The sequence below is a fragment of the Euprymna scolopes genome, chromosome 46, assembly GCF_053919585.1.
Source record: "Euprymna scolopes isolate OS-2025 chromosome 46, ASM5391958v1, whole genome shotgun sequence".
In the NCBI taxonomy this organism is placed as follows: Eukaryota; Metazoa; Mollusca; class Cephalopoda; order Sepiida; family Sepiolidae; genus Euprymna; species Euprymna scolopes.
The window spans coordinates 66,540,632-66,559,754 of record NC_136527.1 but is presented as its reverse complement, the minus strand read 5'-3'; the positions used below and the strand labels follow the sequence as shown (position 1 = coordinate 66,559,754).

General features: G+C 31.3%; 1 protein-coding gene across 1 annotated transcript; it reads right to left on the bottom strand.

Annotated features, from left to right (window-relative positions):
• Positions 1–672: 672 nt before the first annotated feature.
• On the bottom strand, positions 673–18,125 carry LOC145271291 (uncharacterized). The gene is made up of 2 exons (XM_080126843.1): positions 17,957–18,125; positions 673–6,614 (listed from the first exon to the last, which is right to left on the bottom strand). Exon 2 carries the CDS (start codon positions 6,543–6,545, stop codon positions 5,637–5,639), a length of 909 nt encoding a protein of 302 aa, XP_079982969.1. The 5' UTR covers positions 6,546–6,614; positions 17,957–18,125; the 3' UTR covers positions 673–5,636.
• Between the last annotated feature and the right edge of the window lie 998 nt (positions 18,126–19,123).

The following is a 19,123-nucleotide window of genomic DNA, read 5'->3' as shown; positions in this document are numbered from 1 at the left end:
CTATTTATAATGTAATATTTGTGCTATTTTTATATAATGGAACCAAACAGACTTATTTTACATGATCACAATAAATAATTCAACACTTCATTAATCGGACTCTTTATTTTCTTTTCACTTTGTTCGTCCCATTTTCACTTCATTATTTTTCAATGTTGTGTCTATTTTTCCTTTGTTAGTTTGTTTTTTTGCCTTTTTTCTTATGTTTCCATGGTAATTCTATGGTTCACTTTATGCACCCTTATGGGACACTCTCGTCACAGGCATCAAATTGACACATGTTACATAATGGTACTAAACAGACATATATTGTTTGATGGAGGGGTTCATGTATAAATGTTGTGGGTGTCGGTGACGTTGTTTTATATGGCCTAACTAAATGTATGTGGTGATTCTTCACTTTCTGAACCATTTGTTGTCTTTGCGACCTATTTGGGTTTGTGATGTGTATATACTTGATCAGTCTATTTATGTTCCGGGATCAATCTAAGTGTTCTTATGTGTGTGTGTGTGTGTGTGTGTGTGTGTGTGTGTGTGTGTGTGTCATACATGTTTTTTTGATATACCTTTCTTCTGTGTTGTTGATCTGGTCCTGTCTTTTGGTCCACCTGAGAATTTCATCCGATCTTGAATAGAACCTGTGACTGAAGGCATTTCAACTCCAACACGATGGTTGATTTTATATAGACGTTTTTATTACTTCCAACGTGTCAATCACAGAAGAATGGAAAATGAATATTTGCCTGTGAATTTTTCTTAGTCTGACCGGACACATCCTTCCGATTAGTTATTTTTAGAGCTTCTGCTGCAACCTGTGTAGTTTACAGTTTCGATAACTTTATCAAAACATAATTCCAGTTAGATAGACAGATAGATAAACAGATAAAAAGATAGATATATTGACACACAGATACAAAGATAAATAAATAACAGTTAATTTCTCTTATGTTCAACTATATAGCATTCGTTCCACCCTTTTTAGCAAAATGTATAGCAAAGACATTTCTCCTACTCAGATAAAACTAAGATAGAACAATAATCCTACTCAGATAAAACTAAGATAGAACAATACATGGCCACTCTGCCAGCAAAGAAAACTATCATACCATAATCCAATGAATAATATATAAATAAATAAAATAACATCCACAAGTAATACCATGTGGCGCTAATCCTTGTGCCCTCAAAGGTCAACAGAGTCCATGTGACCTCATGGTCTCTTAACCCTAACCCTAACCCAAATCTCAATTTTAGGAGCATCCTTTACTCCTGTCCACACTACACATGGTCAGTAAATCTTCGGCAATCAGCCGAACAACAAAAATTAATGTCCATCTGCCTCAATAACACAGATAATCATCGTCCCTGGCTTTACAGACCAGCTCTTCTTTCCACAGGTGGCACCAAATTTTTTTTTACATCCCAGGCCTTACACTCTTTTTTTATTGACATTCCTTTTCACTACTAATATATTGGCGAACAACAGAAAACCCCTACCTACTTACGTCTCAGTGATAAGCATTCCCAATAGGGAAATCACTCACTTAAATTGTTACATATCGGCAGCGTTTTTATTTAATTCTCTGTCTTCTTCCCTGAGTGATTCACAACATAATGGCCACATCTGCTTCTCATGCTGTGTTAAGGAAGTATTCAATTGTGTTTCCTAAAGTTGATCATTGCAACTCAAGTCGCTCATGCTGGACAGAATATCCGCTTCTTCTGCCATGTTGGAAAACTCTTTTTCAAAGTAGGTCTATTACAGCTGGTCTACAAGACTCAAAGCTTGCGGAAAACCCCGGATTTCCATTCATGAAGCACCCAATCTTAGACAGAATACACAAACCATTTCAATCTAAATTAAAAATGTCTGACATGTTTATTATTGTAAAATTAAAATTTCAAAAGTAATTCTGAAACCTTCATTTAAACCAACAAATAGAAAGTAATTAGTGACACTTATGTTCATTTGTGCTTCTCAACTAAAGGAAAATAATTTTCTCAGAAACTTATAGTATCAGAGGGTCAAATATTTCTGATCAAAATATTTCATGTTTAGAATATCAAGATCAAAAGAAATCACAAAACGAAAAACCTGAATCACTCCTCGTAAATTCAAAATTGTACCCCTCTCTAAATTCAAATGTTATATGCTGACCATCCATTACGAAAATTAAATGCAACCTTAATTTATTTTTTTTTCTTAACATTATCTTATTATTTTATAAATTATTTATTATTTTAATAGCAAGGCAAACACTCGACTCCTCCATCCTGTGAAAAATATATGTAAAACAAAAAAATGTACAAGAATGATGCGAATAAATACATAGTCGTTTATGTACAAAAATAAAAAAAATGACTCCCTTATAAACACCTAGACACAAAGTCTCATTTCATAAAGAAAAAAGTTTAAACAACTAAAAATACAGATCTGTTGGACCCCCAAATTCTCCACGTCAGCAAAATTCTGGTAATCAGCTGAAAATTACCTTCACTATTCCAACAAAATATCAAACCACAATCATTCAACTATACAAAAAAGTTCGAATTAATTATATAAATATATATTATATATATATATAAAGTTCGAATTAATTATATAAATATGTATTATATATATATATATATATATATATATATATATATAAAAACAATACAGACAGATCTATTGATAAATAGATAAAAAACAGATATATTGATGAATAGATAAAAAACAGATATAGTGATAGATACAAAAACAGATATATTGATGAATAGATACAAAAACAGATATATTGATGAATAGATACAAAGACAGATATATTGATAAATACATACAAAAACAGATATATTGATAAATACATACAAAAACAGATATATTGATAAATACATACAAAAACAGATATATTGATAAATACATACAAAAACAGATATATTGATACATACATACAAAAACAGATATATTGATAAATACATACAAAAACAGATATATTGATAAATACACACAAAAACAGATATATTGATAAATACACACAAAAACAGATATATTGAAAAATACATACAAAAACAGATATATTGATATATTGTTCTACAAGTACTTTAACGGTGAATGCTCTAACGGACTGCAAGCACTTGTTCCCCTGTGGCATAAATACCCCTGACAACCCTACAAGCAGATAAATCCCAGCCCTTCAAGATAGATCCCTAGATGTAAGAGAGCCTTCTACTCCAGTAGTTTCTTCCCCAGAACTGCTAGACTTTGGAATTCCCTTCTGGATCCCTGCAGAAGTTCAAGTGTAACATGAACTGACATCTTGCTGCCTAACTCCCTACACAGTACCCCTGATGCTTCCCCCTACAATGTGCCTTGTTTGGGTGAAAATGCAAGACAAAAATAGATACAAAAACATATTTATCGATAAATTCATACAAAGACAAATTACAGCCAATTTCTTTTCTGTTCTTCAAGTCTCCTCTCATCAAATAAAAGTCTGTCATTCCCATACCTCTGGTGTGAAGCTCAAGAATGGCAGAGTTGCCTCACATTTGTGAAATTTATTTGTTAGAAATAAGGTAACATCACTTGTAAAAGGTTAACAAGTGTGGGTTAGCCGTACTGAGATATATAACAGTGGCCCAAATGTTATTTTGACGATTTTGTCTGAGTTTACCTGTAGTAAAGTGTTCCATGTTTGTCTTGCTAAACCCCTGTACAGCGAGACCTTAAACACTTGTCTATTTTCTGTTTTTTTTTTAAATTCTTATGTCTGTTCAATGAGGATGAGGGCATCCATCGGATTTCAGACACTCATTCACTATCCTATGCATTTCAACTAAAATATCTTTTAAAGATTCAAACTGTCCATTTAAATGCAATTGTTTATCTCTCTTGCATTTACTTCACCTTATATATTATCTAGATATATTACCAATATATATTATCTTATATATTATCTAGATGATTTTGGAAATTCTTTTTGACGAGTCCAGTTGCTCCTCTAATTCATAATTAATGGATCTTCTGAATATTCCACTTTCTTTTCATGTCGTACATAAGATTAATATTCCATTATCATCTCCCCCCTGCTCTGTTTAATCCAGAGACACTAACTTCTAAATTTCCTTCTCCATACACATACTTGCACACTCAATTGTGTGACATCATGAAGTACCGTCCCTCAGCTGAACCTGAAGTTGGAGGTCAGGTAGGTTATGTTCTTTTTCTGTGAAAGAACGTACATTTTTGATTATTTCTGAGACCACTCATCAAGCTTTTATCTTGAGCAACGATTATAACCCTTTTTCTGATCATAATGGAGGAATCTTCTTTTTAGTCAGTCTTAGTTTACATAGTCCTGAGTGAATTCATCAAGAAAATACTTGATAAACTGTTGATTGGTCCATTCCTCGAGTTTCTCGTTTCATCATATAGATATCTGCACACTCAATTCTGTAGCACCATATGATAACGTCACTTCAGCAGAACATTAACTTTTGGTTGGCCCAGTTTTTTGTTTCACAATGGAAGTTTATGGTGTAATTTCTGTGACTTTTTGGGTATTTTATTAGACTTGTTTCACTGATTCTTCTTCATTTGTAACATAGTATTGTCCAAAATCTTTGTGCAGTTTTGTTATGAAGTTGTTCTGCTAGCTCCTTTTTCCCTCATGCTGGTGTACCATTTTTAGGTTGGATATTGGAAACTAATCAGATATAGTGGCACAATATTAATTTCTGAGAGACCAACACTTCCTGCTCTTCTATGCATGTACAACAGTTGTAGTATATCATTCTGTACGGTTTCAACATTGTCTTGTTTGTTTATGTTCTTTTCTAACTAATGGACAATACTAAAATTATGTTATCAATGGCATAGCCAGTTGACTAATGGCAATTTATTTTTGTTTGTAACTAATGTTTTACAAATGTTCCTTACACAATGTATATATTATTCACTGCCATTCTTTCATATTGTCATGCTGAATAGAACATCTCTATTCTATGCTAAGGTATTTGTATTTTTCCTGCTCTGCTATGATCTTCAAGTATTCTCCAGATGAGATACCTAAACACATTCTCCTTTACTGTATATTTTTCCAATTATTCTCCATAAGAGAGGTGTTGATAGATACTGTCTGCAACCACCCCAGTAAAGAACCTGTAGCTTATAGTGAGACAGCAGATGGATCTTTACTTATTAGTGTACTGTGTTTTACCCATTTCTAGTGCAAGGGTTGTATCAACTTTTAACAGCAATACTCGTGTCTTTTCCTAACTTTTCAATATGTTTGGTGCACAATATGTTAGTTGGTTGATTCCAGAAATTGAGTAGTTTGTCTATACCAAGCGTTTTTTATAATTTTAGAACCAATTCAGTTGTTGTTAAATTATGCCTACTATTCTATGTGGCTCAGGCATATCTGTTTTATTTTTAATTTCTTTTGCTAACATCTTGGATGTATTTAGCCTATTTATTGTAGTTAACCTCATTTTAAAACAAGGGACTTCTCTAGCGTTATTGTGTCTATATTAAGTCTCAACAGACTAGTGCGTTTTGTATTAAATTTAAATTTTCGGTTTTCTCTCTATTTCTCTTTTTTTTATGTTTTGCCAAATCCTGGGCTTCTGCCCCCAAGTTCACTCATAATGTTCTTTCATGCTGTCTTTTTTTTTTTTACTTCAGCTGTACAGTGCATACGCATGTGTTTAGTAAACTTTGATTTCATAGAAAATGAAGCTGTGCATATTTCACATGAAAATAGTTTCTTACCAGTGTGTGTTCGACTGTGGCTAATCAAGTGTGATTTTCGAGAAAATGAAGATTTGCATACTTCACATATAAATGGTTTTTCGCCAGTGTGTATTCGATTGTGGCGAATCAAATAGGATTTCCGATAAAATGATTTTCCACATGTTTCACATGAATGTGGTTTTTCTCCAGTGTGTCTACGCCAATGTATATTCAAAGATGATTTATCAGCAAAGGAAGAATCACACATTTCACAGAAATATGGTTTTTCTCCAGTGTGTACACGATTGTGTCGAATCAAGTATGATTTGCTAGAAAATGAAGCCTTACATATTTCACAAGAAAATGATTTCTCACCAGTATGTGTTTTATTGTGACTAATCAAATAGTTTTTATGGGAAAAACAACTTCCACATATTTCACATGTAAAAGGTTTTTCACCAGTATGTATTCGATTATGAGTAACTAAACTTGCTTTTTGAGAAAAAGCACTTCCACATATTTCACAGGAATATGGTTTCTCTCCTGTGTGTATACGCTGGTGCCTAGTCAAAGTTGACTTGTCAGAAAATGACGAATCACACATTTCACATGAAAATGGTTTTTCTCCAGTGTGTATACGCACATGTTTAGTTAAAGCTGATTGGTTAAAAAATGAAGATTGGCATGTTTCACATAAAAAAGGTTTTTCTCCAGTGTGTATGCGATGATGACTAATCAAGTTTGATTTGCGAGAAAATGAAGATCCGCATATTTCACATGAAAATGTTTTCTTTTGATTGAATAGAGTCATGTGTTTATTATGTTGAAACATTTTGAAAAACAAAAATCAACTTATTTTACGGAGAAAACGATTTCTGCTCTTACAGGCCAGATATTTTATCTGTAAAAATAAAAGATTAACATATCAATTTAAAAGGATTGTAATTAAATTGCATATTCTATTATAATAAATTTTCAAAATGTGTTCAAAAACAGAAAAATACAAGCTGTAGTTTCATCATAATGTTTGTTTAGTCCATGTTGAAAATAGCGTCTTTTATGTTTAAATATAAAAAAATTTACTATAAATTAAAATAGAAATAAATTTAAAATGAAATAAAAATATAAAAATAAATTTGATATGAATTAAAATAAACATGATTTTAAAGTGAAATAAAATAAATATAAAATGAAAAATAAAAATAAATTTGAAATGAAATAAGATAAAATTAATTTGAAAGGAATCAAAATAAAAATAACTTTAAAATGAAATACAATAAAAATATATTAATAATGAACAAAATAAAAATACTTCAAAATAAAAATAAATTTAAAATGAATTAATACAAAATAATTTTAAATGAAATAAAATAAAAAATAAATTGAAAATGAAACAAAATAAAAATGAATTTAAAATAAATTAAAATAAAAATAAATTTAAAATGAATAAAATAAAATTAAATTGTAAAAAAATTTAAAAATAAATTTTGACTTAAAATAAAATAAATTGAAAATTAAAATAAACATAAATTTTAAATGAAATAAAATAAAAATAAATTTAAAATTAAATCAAATAAAAATACACCTTAAATGAAATAAAATAAAAATAAATTGAAAATAAATTTTAAAATAAATTTCAAATGAATTAAAATAAAAATAAATTTAAAACGATTTAAAATAAAAATAAATTGAAAATGAAATAAAATAAAAATAGATTTAAAATGAATGAAAATAAACATAAATTTAAAATTAACATAAAAAATAAATTTGAATTGAATTAAAATAAAAATAACTTAAACATAAAACAAAATAAAATAAAAATGTTACTTAAAATAGCGTCATTCCTTTACCTTTATAAAATATTCTTACCTCCTATCTCAACAATAACAATGAAGACGTCTTAACTCAGCTTCACGTGTAAGCAATTAAAGCAAGGCACGTATAAAAACATTAATAATTGCTGTGAGACTGAAGATGAATAATGAATATACAGAAAAAGTACAGTTACGGTTTATAGTTATGCTTCTGAAAAAATAATGGAACAAAATATAAAAATAGTGAAAGATAAAGAATGGAGTACAGATATAAGAACAGCTGGAAACTTAAGCTATAAAATAAAAATATAAAAAATACAAAATACATTTCATCAATAATGTCAAAATAACTCATCATGATCAAATAAGAATTTTAAAAAAATAGCCATAAATAAAATAAGTTACAAATATATTGAAAATAAAATCTAGAAATCTTATTTTAATACTAGATAATTTCAAGCATCTCATATTGTACGTAAAAGAACAAAATGTTTTATGTCAGCCAAAGCTGAAAAGTTCTGCATACAAATGGGATGAAAGATACAACTTTACAAAATGAAATACAAAGCTTTCTATAACATTGCCAAAGTAATTAATAAACATTTACACTGATTTAAAATACACTAAAAATTAAAACTCTAAATATTATCGTTCCTCATGTTCATGTAAAAATATTATTCATTACAATACCTAAGTACATATAGAAAATATCGTCCTTTACACATGCATCTTTGGGAAATAACGTATATAATGTTACCCATGCTAAAGGGAAACAATCGCCCTTCATTTAACCATTGTAAATGTAAAAAATATATTCGCTTCTGTTATTCATGTGAATGTAAAATATACAGTCGCTTATGTTATTCATGTGAATATAAAAAATATATTCACTAATGTTATTCATGTGAATATAAAAAATATATTCACTAATGTTATTCATGTGAATGTAAAAATATATTCGCTTATGTTATTCATGTGAATGTAAAAAATATAGTCGCTTATGTTTTTCATGTGAATATAAAAAATATAGTCGCTTATGTTATTCATGTGAATATAAAAAATATAGTCACTAATGTTATTCATGTGAATGTAAAAATATATTCACTAATGTTATTCATGTGAATGTAAAAATATATTCGCTTATGTTATTCATGTGAATGTAAAAAATATAGTCGCTTATGTTATTCATGTGAATGTAAAAAATATAGTCACTAATGTTATTCATGTGAATGTAAAAATATATTCGCTTGTGTTATTCATGTGAATGTAAAAATATATTCGCTTATGTTATTCATGTGAATGTAAAAAATATAGTGGCTTATGTTATTCATGTGAATGTAAAAAATATATTCACTAATGTTATTCATGTGAATGTAAAAATATATCGCTTCTGTTATTCATGTGAATGTAAAAAATAGTCGCTTATATTGGTCATATGAATGCAAAAATATAAACGCTTATATAATTCAAGTATATATAAACAATATTGTCACTCATGTTATTCATACAAGCAGTAAAAAATTGCTTATGTTTTTCATGTGAATGTAAAAAACATAGTTGCATACGTTCTTGTGAATGTAAAAAATATAGTGGCTAAGGTGTTTAATAGGAAGGTAAGAAGTATAGTCGCTTATATTGTTCATGTGAATGTAACAAATATACTCGCTTATGTTATGCAAATGTTGAAAATTTAGTTGATTATGTTATTCATATGAATATAAAAAATATAGTTGCTTATCTAAGTCGAGTGTATGTGAAAAAAACAGTCGCTATGTTATTCATGCGAATGGTAAAAAATATATCATCCTTTATGTAAAATATCATGCAATACTTATACAAGTACCGATTCCGATTCTTTTAAAATTCCTAAACATTTAGAGACTTGATGCTTTAAAAAATGTGTAAAAAAATGTAATGTTATGTTTGTCATATATTTTTAAAATATTAAAAATACACTTAGGAGAGGGAGATGTATATTATAAGAGTTGATCTTTCTAAACATTTTTAAAAATATTTTCCTTATAATTGATTGAAAATATTTGATTGAAAATATTTGATTGAAAATATTTCATTGGAAATATTTGATTGAAAATATTTAATTGAAAATAATTGATTGAAAATATTTGATTAAAATTGTGAGAAAAAATTTTTAAAACCAACTTCATTTGCATTTGATAATCGTTAATGTTATTCATAATCTTTTCATAAATGATTATAAAGAATCTGCAATGAGTATGTTAAATAAGAAAACACTCTAGGAACAGTCTTATGCCAAGAATAAGTTTCTACATAATAATATTACTATTTAGAAAACCATTCTTAAAATTGAATGGCTCTGTTAATTGTTCTCTACCTTCCTGCTATTAAAAGATGTTCATATTTTTTCTAAACATTACACAAATATGGTTGCTAGACTGATTTGCATTAAAAACAAAAACACAAAGTGAAATGATAAAAAAGACATCTTTCTATTTTCTTTTGAGAAAATCGGTTCTTTTTTTTTGTTGCAGACCATCTACTAGTTGTCCAGTTATGTACAAATACCACGAGAAATATGACCCTTCTATCATGTCTGAAAGTGGCACAATGTTCACCAAGCAAGAATGGATATGCACTACTGTACAAGTCATGCTCTTTACCGATCCAAGTTATGACAACAGGACCATTACCAACACCCTAAAAATACAAATCTGGACGGCATGCCCAGGGTGGTGAAAACAAAATTTATCGCCACTGTTATTGTCTTTGGTGTTGTTTCAAGTCTCATCATGCCACCTTAAATTGACAAAGTGGGCTTGCAAGTCAACAGCAAAGTGTACCTGGATGTGCTGAAGAGTATGGTGATCTTCTAGTGCAATCACGTGACTGCTGTCAGACCTTAGATGTGGGAGCAGGACTCGGTGCCAACTCACAAGTCCAAAGAGACCCAGGCCTGGCTTCAGAAGTGCTAGGACTCTGTACACTTCTCTCACTTCCCTCCTCAACTTGAATCCACTGGACTACTTCGTTTGATCATACATACAGAACATCACCAACATGACCTCTCACAACCCAAAGCAAGCCTGATTACCACCATCTTCCAAGTATTTGCTGAGCTCCTGACAGCGCTTGTGGAAAGGCATGCTTCCAGTTCTGGAACTGTATCGCGGTGATTGAGGCTGAAGGTGGTTACACTAAATAGCTGTCAGCTCTACTACAAAACCAAGTTACCCGAATTGATTTTTTCAATAAAAGTTTTAATATAAAGCTGTATTGTTATTTTTTAGGGCGACAATTTTATCAGTCCGCCATGTAATAAGTTGTTGTAGTAGTAGTAATACTATTAATAATAATGGCAAATATATGAACACATTTAACTAAATCTTGTAATTAGATTCTACGTTTTTAGCTGATTATGTGACGAAAAAAGAAACAATTTAAAATTTCAAGAAAAGCAAATTTGCACATAAAATAATCATTTAAGTCCTGTCTAATCCCTGAAAAATCGAAAATTCAACAAAATACTTGTAGAACAAAACAGTTTAGCTCAAAATCCAGCTTGTCCTAAAACACTATATGATATATCTATATATTAATTTGCTTGTCCATACGGTGTCACCTCATCATCATCGCAAACATTAATTAATGAAACGTGTCATCATCATCGCAAACATTAATTAATGTAAATTATCTCCCTTTATTGTTTAATCTTTATTAGTTAAAAAATCATTAAACCCGTTTATTTTCCAAAACTTCCTGAACAACAACAACAATATATATATATATATATATATATATATATATATATATATATGAACTGTCTATTTATGGTTCTGGATTATTTTAAAGACGATTATGCATAGAAGGTATCGTTCCACAGTTTAAATAGTATTTTACTTACATTTTTAACGATGTCTTCTGTTTATTATTGTAGTGAATACGGAACGCTTATTCTATTTTATTCAGTAATAAATATATTTTTTACATTTAACGTTACGAGTTCATTTTTTTTTTTTTTACTGTGCCACTTTATTTGTTTTTTCATTTACTTTTGAGTGAGCCTTACATAACAAAAAATATGTTTCGAAATAAATGTTACAAAAGTCAAGAATGACTTTATTAAATAAATCACCACATATATATACATAAAAAATATATATCCATTAAAAAAAGAGTCTAAAATCTAATACATCCCACACTATCATCCAAGTTCCATCCTGTTGCATCTCTACGCATATTAAACAAGGACTTTAATGGGATCGGCACTGATGAACTCATAGTACTTGTGCATCCATCAACATATATACTCTGGATCAAGCAGCAAAATCTCACCCCTTCACTGTTGAGGTATATAGATGCCTGAAAGGTTTCTATTCTAATAGTTTCTTTTCTCAGACTTCTAGATTTTTGGAATTCCTCTTTCATTTCCTGATTCTCTGGCTATATTGACATGCAGAAATTTCATACAATTCCCTGTTAGACACGACCAAGTTGCAATACACCTTGTTTAAGGTGTAAATTAGTCTTAAAAAATTTTTTTAAATGTTTTTTTTTTACTTTTAAAACGGTCATATGTCTAAAGTGCCAAATTCCAAAAGCCGTTCTTAACATGGGGAGGTTGGAGGTGTCAATTCTAAAAGTCATTCTTAACATGGGGTGGTTGGGAATGTCTATCCCATTAAAGCTGTTAACATGAGGAAGGTGGGAGTGTCTATTCTGAAAGCCGTTCTTAACATGTGGACGGTGGGGATGTTTATTCATTGTAAGCATACCTGAAAACCTATTTCCAATGTGAACTGTGAGTTGGATGTATATATAAAAAAAATACCAAATTTTTTTTTTACCTTTAAAATTTAAATTATTTCATTTTTGTTAATAAAATCTAATACTTAAAAAAAAAAAAATTATGATTGTTTCAATACTTTCTCGATTTGGGGGTATGCGCAATAAAAAAAGAATAAAACAAATTTAAATTCCATTTTTAAAACAACCGTAAAACAGAGCGTTCTCTGCCAGTTTTACCTACTTTTTTTTTATCTAAACTAGTTTTTGTGAAAACATCAACATTAACAAGGATTTTATCACTCAATCTGAAACCCCTTCTTAGACTTCCCATCTGTGTTTGAATGTTTTGATGACAGTATTGATATTAATAATTCGTTTGTGATGTCTAACATTATCCCCTCCATCTTCTTTTGTTCTATTGCCAAGATTTCACTTTGGCGAGTTGTCAGGACCCATGTTTCACTACCGGAGATCAGCACAGGTAGTACATATTCATTGAAGATCTCCCTTTTAATTGACATATTTGCTTATCGGTTTCTCATGATATTCTTTACTTTCCCAAAAGCTGCCCATTCCAATGCTACCCTTCTCTTTATCTCAGGGAGGAGATCTCCGTCTTTCATAATTTTCTTTTCCAACTTCAATCAAACTTCCTCAATGGTCTTTCCAGAAACAATTATTGGCGACTTGGCAGCATACTAGTTTAACATCACCTTAGTTTTCCCAAGATGCATGCTGAGGCCAACCGGTTTGCTCTTAGAGTGGATCTTGTTTAGAATGTCATTTAGTTTCTGAGGAGAATGTGCCATCAGTACTATATCATCAGTGAATGTGAGATGTGACAGATGTTTGCAACCGATGTTTACTCCCCTACCCTCCCACTAAATTCGACTGATTATAGCATCTTGGAGATAGGCTGTGAAGAGTTTTGGCCAGATGTTTTTACCTTGCCTTGCTCCCCTCTCCAGCTTGATCTTGCTGTCACGATGGAGCTTTAAAGTAGATGTAGCCCCACTGTACAGGTCTTTCAGCAAGTTGATGTACGTAGAGTCAACTCCTTGGTTCTCAAGGGCAGTGAACAGTGGATCAAACTCTATAGAGTCGAAAGCCTTTTTGTAATCCACAAAGGCAAAGCACAGTGGGATCTTGTATTCATTGGCTTTCTCTTGCAGTTGACTGACAGCCTGGATACGGTACATGGTGGAGTAACCTTCCCTGAAACCTGCTTGTTTTCATGGTTGATGACTGTCTAACGTCCCTAGCATACATCTTAGCAAGACTTGTGAGAACACCTTGTATGTCACTGACAAAAGGCTGCTTGGTTGATAATTCTTAATATCTGCAGTGTGTCCTTTCTTATGAATGATGCATTTCTCCATTCATCTGCAACTTTTCCACTTGAGAGGCACTTATTAAACAGTTTTGTAAACATCTCAACAATGGGTTCACCACTGCTCTGTAGTACTTCTTCAGTAACACCATCCTCTCCTTCAGTCTTGTCTGACTTCAGTCACTTAATAGTTGCTCTCACCTCCGATGGGAGGATGGGTGGAGGATGTTCCTCAAATTTATTCAGTGCATGAAGGGTTGGAAGATGTTCTGGTTGTTTGGTGGTATAGAGTTTAGCCTAGAACGCCTTGCACCATGAAACAATTCTGTCTAGGTCATGGGTGAGAGTGCCATCTTCTTTTGTGAGATAGGTGATGTTGTTTCTGCCTTTTTTTTGATGGCCTTAGTACCTTTGTTTACTTCAAGGGCTTGTAGTATTTGTTGTTCATTGAAGTTTAAAATTTCTTTCGCCATTTTACGTCTCAGAGTCTTGCATATCTCAATGTATTTGATGTGCTGTACATTTGTACGATCTCTTTTAATCTGCTGTTGTTTCTCTCTCAATTGTTTTGTAATTGTAGACCGTTTGTCTAGTTTCTGTGGTTTGTATTGACCAGCTGTTTCCAGTGCACCCCAGCTGATCTCTGATGTCACTTTGTTGTAGTCAGTTTTGATCTTCTGATCTTGCTAGTGCCTTAATCTCTTGGATAGTAGCAGCTGGAACTGTGATGACTTGTCTGCTTAACCCTGGGTGTTTGGTTTCTAGTGTTGCTTTATAAGCTTTGCCGTCTCTAGCCTGACATCTAGCAAAACCTCAGTCACAGTGTGTGGCCTGTTGGTAAAGAAGAAATCAATTTCATTCTTTGTGATGCCATTAAAGAATATCAAAGTCCAGCGTCTGTTTGTTTTTTTCTTGAAGTTTATGTTCATGATCTTTAACTGATGGTGTTCTGCAAACTTAACAAAGGTGTCACCTCTGATGTTCCTTAACTGTATGGATTCAAATGTATTTCCTATTCCAACTTCAGCATTAAAATCCCCCATCAATATGGCCTGTTCTTGGAAGATAAACCTGGATGACGTTAAGGAGCTATCCCTTATTGATCCTGATAGTGAGCTGTGCCACTCTCTCTAAACACCATTGAAGTTACTGATGTTTCCTGCAATATTCTTGTTGACCGCAAACCAACCCCAATGTAGGAGGTCTTCCCACCTTTATAGTATAAGTGGTGTCCGCTGTTGTTAATGATGAGACATCCTTCACCCTTATGCCTGGTTTTACACATTCCTATAACATCAAATTTGATCTTCTATAGTTCATCCTCAAACTCAGTGACTCTAAAGTCAGTAGGCAGTGACCTCTTGTCGTACGTTCCGATGTTCAATTTCCAATGGCAGCCTGTTCAAACCCAGAGATTTTTAGCACCCTCTGTTCTGTTGCTGTGCCATTTGCTGCCGGAAACGGTGGCTCCAGAACTGCTGGGAACTAAGGGCCGTTTTTTATTCTTGCATGTGATGGGGTTTTGCCATACTTGCCATGCTTGGCCTGCAGGTTGGCGAGGGTATTTAACCCATATCTGGAGGAGTTCCTATTTACAATGCCTCCGCACGGGACATAGTTAGACACCAGGGTCGTTTTATAATGTGGAGAAAAAGGACAAAAAATAAAAATTGTCTCAGTCGTGAAAGATTTCTCCTCCACTAACAGAGAACAAGAAATTGAAGTATAGCATCTGAAGAACAGGTACTACACTTTGATCTTGACCATAAGGCCACGGGAAACCGTCTGGAGGAGTTTGTTAGATGGCCGTTGGCACTTAGTGCTCATCCACCCTTAAATAGGTTTTGTTTTTAGTCCTGTTGGGTGTCTAGGTAGTGTGAAAACATACTTGTAAAAAATCTTTCAAAGTAAAAAGAAAAAAAAATTTTTATAACACTACCAGGGGTGCCTGGCGTTGCCCGGGTGTTTAGGTGGTCTAGTAAGGAACCCTGAGGGGTAATCAAAACAATAATAGCGGGGGTTCCCGGTTGTGTGTAGGTAGTTTAGTAAGGAAAATTCAAGGGGGTGTAAAAAAATTTGTAGTGGGGGGGGGGTCAAAACAACAGTAGACAGAGGTGTAAAAAAAAAAAAGTGGTAGTAGGCAGGCAGGTTCGAACCTGCAGGAGAAAAAAAAAAAGGTTAAAAAAAATTGTAACCTCATGGCTGATGGAGACATTAGCTGACCAGAAGTTTGGAACGTTGAAAAAAAGCGTAGGCAATCAAAAAGAAGACGATGACTTGCTAAAATGTTGGCAAAAAAAGTAACCTCCCCTTGTAGAAAACTGCTCAGTTGAAGGTGAAGAATGAATGTTTTTGGCCAATTTTTTTAGTATAAGATAATGTAAAAAAATGTAAATTAAAAAGAAAAAATATTTTTATTATAAGATAATGTAAAAAAAAATGTAAATTAAAAAGAAAAATATTTTTATTATAACATAAAAAATACAACTTAAAAAAGTTCAAATAAAGAATATTTTCATGTAAATTACTTTTAAAATATGTTTTTTATTATAACCTTTCTTATTCTATTACTATTATTATTTCTTATTCAAGCGCATTCTGAAAAACATCAGAGTGTGCTTATGTAAAACTGGAAGAGACGTTTCTAGGGTATTCACCTTATAGCAGAACAGTTAACATAACCCGACCCACTCAAAAAAAAAAAAAAAAAAATGCTAAACCAAATCAAACAATAAATTACTTCTTTTCGAACTGTTAATATTTAAAGTTTCCAAAACTATTAAATTACAAAATTCATTTGTAGTTTTCCTGAAATAAAAATTCCACATTTCTGGGTTAAAAACTAATAAACGATTTTTTTTTTTTCACCCAAAAAATGTTTAAGACGAAAATAAGGCGTTTCTACACTATTAGGACGAGATTTTGTAGTCGATAAATGAAGTTTTCAGATTAAAAAAAAAAAAAAAAAAAAAAAAACAATGCTTTCTACTGATTTTTTTTTTTCGACAATTCTAATAAATTTCAATGGTTGCTTCCAAATTATGCAGTCGAAATTACCTGACTATTACTAAATTATTAAAAAGAAAACGTTGTGATAGCAGGTGAAAAATTGCGACCATCTTGTTTAAATCGAAACGGAAAATTACCTTCCTTTGAACTCTCGTGTCTTACGATCGTTTTTATCAAGTTTTTTTTTTAATTTTCTACCTTATCGATTCTTGGGGTTTGTATTACTGTACACTTAGAGTCGAAAAAGTTGTCAAAAAACAAATATATAACAAATAAATGTTATCAAAGGCAAGATAAGTTACTTTTCTACCTAACTGGATGTTTTCAGTGTTTTTATTTAATGTAACATGTTTATTTAGTTCGAAAAATATACTGTGTTTACCGATGTATTGGAAAATTCAAAATGGCACCAGACTCTCTCTTTAACACGGTAAGTTTGGGAAAAGGTGCTATAAATATAAAACTAGACAAAATACTGTAAGAAACTCGCTCAATATATGTTACCGTGACATAGGTTGACATATATTCGGTGGGTTTTTAATAGTATTTTGTCTAGTTTATTATTTATAACACCTTTTCCCAAACTTACTGTGTTAAAGAGAAAGTCGGGCAATATTTTGAATTTTCCAATATATCGGTAAACACTGTATGTTTTTCGAGCTGAATAAACATGTTACATTAAATAAAAACACGAAAAATATATCCAGTTTGGAAGAAAAGTAACTTATCTTGCCTTTGATAACATTTATTTGTTATATATTTGTTTTTTGTCAACTTTTTCGAATCTATGTGTACAGTAATACAAACCCGATTTTTGTAATTAAATCATCTTAAAAATACGAGGAATACGTACATACCATTGTTTTCATGTGAAATTCAGTTTTACGATTTCCGCAATTTCGTCCTAATAGTGTAGAAGCGCCGAAAACAACAATTCTCGTATGAAATGAAAATCAATAACGATAAAAAAAAATCGAATCAATTATATGTGAAAAATTGATATCTTTTTAAATAATTTGGCATCATGAACTTTTAAAAATTGATTATCTTTCGAGTTTTCTTGATAAAGCAATACAAATTCGGTTTTAAAATTGCAGAATTAGAAAGGAAAAAAAAAGAAAAACGATAGTTTTGTCCGTATAAAAAGAAAAGCAATACCGGAAAAACTAAAATAAAATTGAATCAGTTTTTTTTATTTTGTATTAAATTTAAAAATTACCAGGAAACAAAATGGACAGCTATTAAATGAATGAAAAAAAAATAATAATGAAAATAATATTTTGTGAAAACAATGAATTGAAAGAAAGATTTGCAAATTATACTTACATTTTATGACGTCATTTTATGGTTGAATTGTTTTTATGGAAAAACAAAATTATATAAAATAAATAAAAGATTATACGATGAAATTTTGTTTTAATGCTTTGTTAATACTTTTGTTTTGCTATAAATAGTATTTCAGATGTTTGGAGTGTGACAGGAAGTCGTGTTAAGAAGAATGCGTCATGGCGAATATCGAAATAGTCGTTATTACCCACAATGCATTGCATACTTCCGCTATTGTATTTCAAATTTTAGAGATTCGTATAATTAATATAACAGCAGATATTTTTACGTGTAAATACAAGTTTGGCTTAGATCAAAGTGTAGTATCTGTTCTTCAGATGCGGCATTGCGGCACTTCCATTTCTCGTTCTCTTTCAGTGGAGAAGAAATCCTTCACGACTGAGGCAATTTTTATTTTTGTACCTTTTCTCCACGTTAAAAAACGACCCTGGTGTCTAACTCTGTCCCGTGGGGAGGCATTGTTTAAGGGAGTCATAGATGAAAACTTGATTTTTTTTTAACGGCAATGTCACAATCATGTTTCGTGTTCCCTTTTAGGTTTTGGTTGTATTATTTGTTTATCGGATTTAACAATGTCTTGGTGTTAGTTATAGTGCCCGGAAAACTCGTCTCCGGAAAATTCGTCCCTTTCTGCTAGGTAGGAAAACTGGTCCCTTATTTATTCAATAAGAGACCAGTTTTCCTTTTGAGAGCGAACTCACCTAATTACTAAACAAAATTTTATTTTTATTTTATTTTATTTTTTTTTATTGTGAGAGTATAGTGTCTATTTCTGTAAAGGTGTGTGGAGTTTTTTGTTTATTATTTTGATTGTGAGTTATTATTTTAATTAATTGAAAACCTTTTTTTTAAATATATTTATATATAAAGTCAGGTAATGTTAAGTTAACATTACAATGTATAATACAAAGCATCACTCTCACAAACGGAACGCGTGTTTGCTTAGCTTGTAAAATGCCAGCAGAAAATGTAGAAAAGAAAAGACAAGCATTATTTTGTAGGTCGCTTTCGGCGTTTTTATTTTATTTTATTTTCAAGTGAATTTGATAAGCGGTAACTTATAAAAAAAAAAAAAGGACAGATCTGACATTCGTTTAATACCGGAATTTAATGGATCTACTGCTGGGCCATCTGTTGTCGAATGGG